The 6,500-nt window shown below is 35.7% G+C and overlaps 1 protein-coding gene across 6 annotated transcripts in view; it reads right to left on the reverse strand.

Annotated features, from left to right (window-relative positions):
* The window catches only part of ITSN2 (intersectin 2), a 124,997-nt gene that overhangs the window by 45,067 nt on the left and 73,430 nt on the right, over positions 1 to 6,500 (reverse strand). For all 6 annotated transcript variants that reach the window (XM_055089067.1, XM_028496977.2, XM_028496978.2 and 3 more), the window contains one exon: positions 777 to 913. In XM_055089067.1, coding sequence (XP_054945042.1) covers positions 777 to 913 — 137 coding nt within the window. The remainder of the gene's footprint in view (positions 1 to 776; positions 914 to 6,500) is intronic.

The following is a 6,500-nucleotide window of genomic DNA, read 5'->3' on the forward strand; positions in this document are numbered from 1 at the left end:
GGCGCGAACCCGGTTCCCCTGCATAGGCAGGCGGACGCGCAACCACTGCGCCACCAGGGAAGCCCTATAATAATTTCTGACACTAGAGAACTTGGGAGAAACATAGGAACATATCAGAAATAGAATCTTACCGATAGAAAAAAAAAATCATTCAAAGTCTCTAAATGAATGGTTCTAAGCTTCAGATACCACAACTGTCTCACTTTTCCTTGCTATAAATATAGGCAGTTGATATAGCTCAGGTATATACAAAGAAGCCTGCATCAACATGGCATTTCTTCACTCAATATTACACTCTATAAAATTAAGTACTTGGTTTTTATGATTTTTCAGGAAACGGTAATGGATTTATTATGGAGAGATAGAAATAATGAGTGCTTATTACCTGCAAAACATTATACTTGGTTCTTTAGTTTTATTTAATTCTGAGTTACTTACGAGGTATGCATTAATGTTTCTATTTTTCATATGGAAAAACTGAGGTTCCAAAAGGTAAAGTGACTTAACCAAGATCATCCAGATAGTAAGTGGTAGATCAAGAATTCTAAACCAAGTTTGACTCCAAAGACTGTATTTTTCACTAATGGAACATAAAATTGGTTACTGTAAACTCAGTCCACAAAAGAAGGACTGAACTTCTAAAATTTAGAAACTAATTAGCATCTTAGGATAATCATTTTATTCCCCTTAGTATTTCATAGTCAAACTAAATATATGGGCAACAAAATTAGAATTCTAATAGCAATAGAGTATAATAAATTTATCAACTATATTACCTTGTAGCCTCGTCTTCTAGTTTCTTTTTCTGTATTAGCTCTGATCTTTTTCTTTCAATTTCCCTCAGTTTGTCACGTTTGATCTTATAAAGTTGTTCAAGGGCTAACTGCTGTGTATTGTAGCTTTCTCTCAGTTCCTAAGGAGAAAATAAAAAGTCAACGTGGCATTGATTTAAATACTTTTGTCTTATGCAAAAATGTGGCAACTGCATTAAAAGATAAAAATCATAAAGCATGTTAAACTAAAGTAAAAAGATTAAAAGTCTTAAAAAATCTAGATGATTGAAAAATTCTTGAAAACAGTATTTAAGGTATGTGGCCAATGAGGACAAATGCATGTTAAAATCATCTGCTTTTATATTAATTCATTTCTAAGGAACACAGACTCTTTGACAAGCCAGTTCTTTGATTTGGTACTTCATTTTCAATAAAAAAGCAATCTATTAAAAATACGGGGAAACAATTTGATTATAACATTTGAAGAGGAATTTTGTTCAGTTATATTTTTGACACATGTAGTTTAACCAAGTTACCCATAACTTTTACCCAGTAAAATACTGAACTAAACACAGAAGCAATTATTCAATAATTTAATAATTATTCAATATTTATTTAATTTAAATAAATATTAAATAATTTAATAACTAAAAATGGAAAAGATAATGTCTACCTAAAACCATGACTAGAATGGGCCAAAATAATGAAAAGTGTTCCAAACAGGAATTAAAATAAACAACTGTTTATTGAGCATCTAGCTCTGTGCAAAGTGCTATAAAGATTCACAGCAATCCAATCCAAGGCCGTCTTGACTCCCAAGTCTATAGTCCTTGTCTTCAAAGAGTTCAGTCTCAAAGTAAAGTGCCAAAATCTGGGATATAGATAAGTGCCTTCGCAGAAACTTGTGATTATCTGTTCAGCATTTCTTTTCCCTCTTCTGCTAACTGCACCCTTCCTCCTTTTGGGAAGCTGATTTACCCCCCAATCCCACCCTTCTATGTGGTTTTGATGAGTCTGTCAGATTCAGTGCTCCTCCTACTCCCACCCAAGTGTGGTCACTTGATCTAAACAATCACAGCACCTCACCTCCCTGGCAAGAATGACTGGTTCAAAGGATGTGCACGTGATCCAGGCTGGGCCACAATCCCTTCCCGGGATTCAGATACATTAAAGAGGGGAGAAAGAAGTCTTTCCTTCACTAAATCATCAACATGGGATAAGGTAAACCTGGAGCTGCCCCACTTCCTAGTGAGGCCATCAGGGGTAGGAATGAAGTCAAAACAGGAAAGAGAGAAGCAAAGATTAGAGATAGAGTTGGAGAGAGAGGGAGTGCTGGGAGAACCAAATCTCCAACTTCATTCCTGTGTCTAGGAACTGCCCCATCTACTGATTCAGTCAATGGTCTTAGTACTCTTGCAATAACCACTCTTTTCAGCTTAACTATTTTGAAGTGAATTTCTTTTACTTGGAATCTACAGAATCCTGAACAAGAGAGTAGAAAAAGCCTGGGATAAGGAAGAGTAAAAAACCCCAAAAAACAAAGAAACTCCCACAAAAACCTAAAGTAAACACATGAGACTTCATGGCAAAGGTGGGAGCTTCAACAACATTTAGATAGAATTTTTTGGTAAAAGATGTCTTGGGGCATCTATCTACACACAAAAACAAAACTCCAAACCACAAGCAAACAAACAAAAACAACCTAAGCTCTACTTCTTAATATTTTATAGGTGAACCCTTTTAACTTGATTGAAATGGTAGATCTAACCTGAGTAAATGTGGTATCCAGAGACTATGCCCAAAATGTCTAAGATCAAGACTTGCAGCTTAAGACAACAAGAATACAAATACTACACTCATAGCAAAGTTTTCACAGATCTCAGCAGTAGTTCTCTTTGTTGCACCTTTCTCTAAACTCTATTGACGGGACTTCCCCGGCGGTCCAGTGGTTAAGACTTCGCCTTCCAATGCAGGGGGTGCAGGTTCAATCCCTGGTCAGGGAGCTAAGATCCCACATGCCTCGTGGCCAAAAAACCAAAACATAAAACAGAAGCAATATTGTAACAAATCAATAAAGACTTTAAAAATGGTCCACATCAGGGCTTCCCTGGTGGCGCAGTGGTTGAGAGCCCGCCTGCCGATGCAGGGGACACAGGTTCATGCCCCGGTCCGGGAAGATCCCACATGCCGTGGAGCGGCTGGGACCATGAGCCATGGCCGCTAAGCCTGCGCATCCGGAGCCTGTGCTCCGCAACGGGAGAGGCCACATCAGTGAGGGGCCCGTGTACCGCAAAAAAAAAAAAAAAAAAAAAAAAAAAAAAAAAAGGTCCACATCAAAAAAATTGTTTAAAAAAAAACCCAAACAACTCTATTGAAAAGCGGAAGACTACAATGGTTACAATCTGTGGAGAAGCAGTGTGGTTTAGTGATAGGGCACATGGAGCACGGGTCTGGAATAAGAACGCCAAGGTCTGAATCAGGTTCTATCTGTGACTAGCTGAGTAATCTTAGGAAAGTTACTTAACAGTCTTCTCATCTGTAAAATGGGGTTAATTATAGTACATGCCTCACAACACTGCTATGAGGATTGAATGGGTTAATACACATAAAGTGCTTACAATAGGGCAGGGCACATAGTAAGTCCTCAATAAATATTAGCTATATTATTGGCTGAAGTCATAAATAGAATTATAAGTTTAAAAGGAGAGTGAAGAGGAGTCAAATTAATGTCTGATCTTAATATGGCTGTAAGGTTAGCCCTCTAACTTGTTCTTTAAAATACTGTTCCAAGTCTTCCTTCATTAGCCCATTCCTCCAGTGTGTGAATTAATGAGCTTCCTTGTGCTCCCCAAGACGTTCTGTGCATTCTCCTATCACAGGCAGCGTCTTCTGACTGTATGACTGTCTCCACTGGAGTGAGTTTCTTGACAACAGGACTGTCTTTCATCAAGGTATCCCCACCCAAGAGAGAGCCTGGTACAGTGTAGTTATTTAATTAGTATTTACTGGATGAATGAAAATACATAAACCATAGTCTATGCATATTAATAAGATTTGAAGAGCACCACAGGGCTTCCCAAAAACATTTCCTCTGCCTGACTTCCAATGATCCTAGAAATTCTTATCATTAGACTCACTCCTCTGAGTTAAATCATGCTTCCAGGAGGTCCTGGTTAAATCTATCAGTTAACTATCACTTTGCTGTAGAGCAGAAATTAACACAACATTGTAAATCAACTATACTTCAATTTAAAAAAAATCTATCAGTTAACTGAAAAGAAGTAAACAATCTGCACTTACAAACAGAATTGTACTCCATATTAATGGAATAATAGATCATTCTTTTCAGGTTAAGGAAGTTCTCTTCCATTCCTAATATGCTAATAACTTTTTCATTTTTTAATCATGAATAGATGTTAAATTTTATCAAATACCTTTTCTGCATTTAGTGAGATGAGCATACTATTTTTCTCCTTTAATCTGTTTATATGGCAAATTACAGTCAACAGTTTTATATGTCAAATCATCTTTGCATGGCTAAGATAAATCCAACTTGGTCATAATGGAGTATCCTTATAAATTTCCACATTCAACTTTTCAATATTCTTTAGAATTTTTGCCTCTATGCTAAATTGGTCTATAATGATCCTTTTTCACACTATTCTTATCAAATTTTGAGGTTTATGATAGTTTCATACAATAAGTTGGGAATATTCCCTCTTCTACATTTTGAAACAGATGTATAAGACTGGAGTTATTTATTCCTTCAGTAAAATTCTGGGTCTCATTCTCTTTTAGGGAAGATTTTAAACTATGGAATTAAAATATTTTGTGACAATAGAGCTACCTAAATATTTTATTTTTCTTGAGCCAGTTTCAGCAAATTCTGATTTGTTCATTTCACCTATGTTTTCATATTTATGTGCAAAATTTTTCATAATAGTCCCTTCTCTTTTATTGTTTGCAATGTATTTAGTTATAGCTCCTTTTCACTCCTTAATTTTTATTTTGTTTTTAAATTAAGTCTTGCCAAAGGTTTGATAATTTTATTAATCTATAAAGAGAGTCAAATTTTGGCTTTCTTGATTCTCTGTATTAAATATCTGTGTTCTGTTTCACTAATTTCCTTCTGCTTTTTTCCCTTTATGCTAGTCTTTTTCTAGCTTCTTAAGTTGAACACTTAGCTTATAAATTTTCATCTTTTTTTAAAAAAATATAACCATTTAAGGCCAAATACTGACTCTCTGGGTTGAATTACTGCTCGCTACCTGTGTGACCCTGGGCAACTTAATTTACTCCTATGTGAAATGTGAACAAATAATAGGACCTACCTCATCGGGTTAATATTAAGGATTAAATAAATTAATATAAGTAAAACATTTAGAACAGTGCCAGTCACAGATAAAGCCTTTAATAAATCCTAACTATTATTAGTATATCTTGATTTATGAATTAGAAAATAGTTATTGACTCCTGATATGGAATATGCGGAATCTGCTCATTTACACTATCCCCCTATCTCCTCTCCATTTTCCAGTGTTTGTTATAATTTAAAAATATACTTATTCTACTATTTCATTTTCATAAACATTTGACAACATTTTGCAATACAATTTTTCTCCAAGTTTTTATTTTGAAAACTTTCAGATCTACAAAAAAATTGACTAAGTTGAAGACACTGATGCTTTCACCCCTAGAACTTCATCATTATTCTACGTAACTACGGTGTCAATGTCAGTACCAAACTAAAGAAATTTAACAGTGACATAATAATCTTAATACAGAATTCATATTCAAAAGATGTTCCCTCCCAATAGTGTAAATACTGTCCTTAATAACAGCTTTTTTTTGGCTCCATAATCCAATCAAGGACCATACACTTCATTTCGTCATTGTGAGAAGATTTCGTCCATCTTTTATGAGATTCACATTTTTAGAGTGTGGGTTAGTCAGTTATTTTACAGACCAAACCACAATTTGAGTTTGTCTAATTATTTCCTTACACTTACACGGATGAAATATTTTTTTGGCAAAAATAGTATAGAAGTGATGTGTCTTAAAAAAAAAAAAAAGAAGAAGTGCTGTGTCTTTTCAGTGCATCATATCAGGAGACACATAATGTCAGCTTCTGCCATTTGGGTAATGTTAAATTTGACTGCTTGGTTGAGGATGGCTTACCAGTTTCTGGCCTGAGTATTTTCTTTGCTCTTCATTGCCATTTCTAGATGATTATTTCTTCTTACTCTTACGAACTCCATCTTTTTCTGAGGCTCAGAATAACATCCAGCAGTACCACCCTCCCATTCCTCTTTACTGTCATCTATGGATCACCTGGTCACTGATCCTCATTCATTCATTTTCATTATTCGTCCAGTTTTTGACATCAATGTAGATGACCCCATCAAAACCTCAACTCAGACTGATCTCCTCAAACACGGGGAGGGGGAAGTGTAAGCCTGGACAAAGTGAGAGAGTGGCATGGACATATATACACTACCAAATGTAAAACAGATAGCTAGTGGGAAGCAGCCGCATAGCACAGGGAGATCAGCTCGGTGCTCTGTGTCCACCTAGAGGGGTGGGATAGGGAGGATGGGAGGGAGGGAAATGCAAGAGAGAAGAGATATGGGAACATATGTATATGTATAACTGATTCACTTTGTTGTAAAGCAGAAACTAACACACCATTGTAAAGCAATTATACTCCAATAAAGATGTTAAAAAAAA

The sequence above is a fragment of the Physeter macrocephalus genome, chromosome 12 (assembly GCF_002837175.3).
Source record: "Physeter macrocephalus isolate SW-GA chromosome 12, ASM283717v5, whole genome shotgun sequence".
In the NCBI taxonomy this organism is placed as follows: domain Eukaryota; kingdom Metazoa; phylum Chordata; class Mammalia; order Artiodactyla; family Physeteridae; genus Physeter; species Physeter macrocephalus.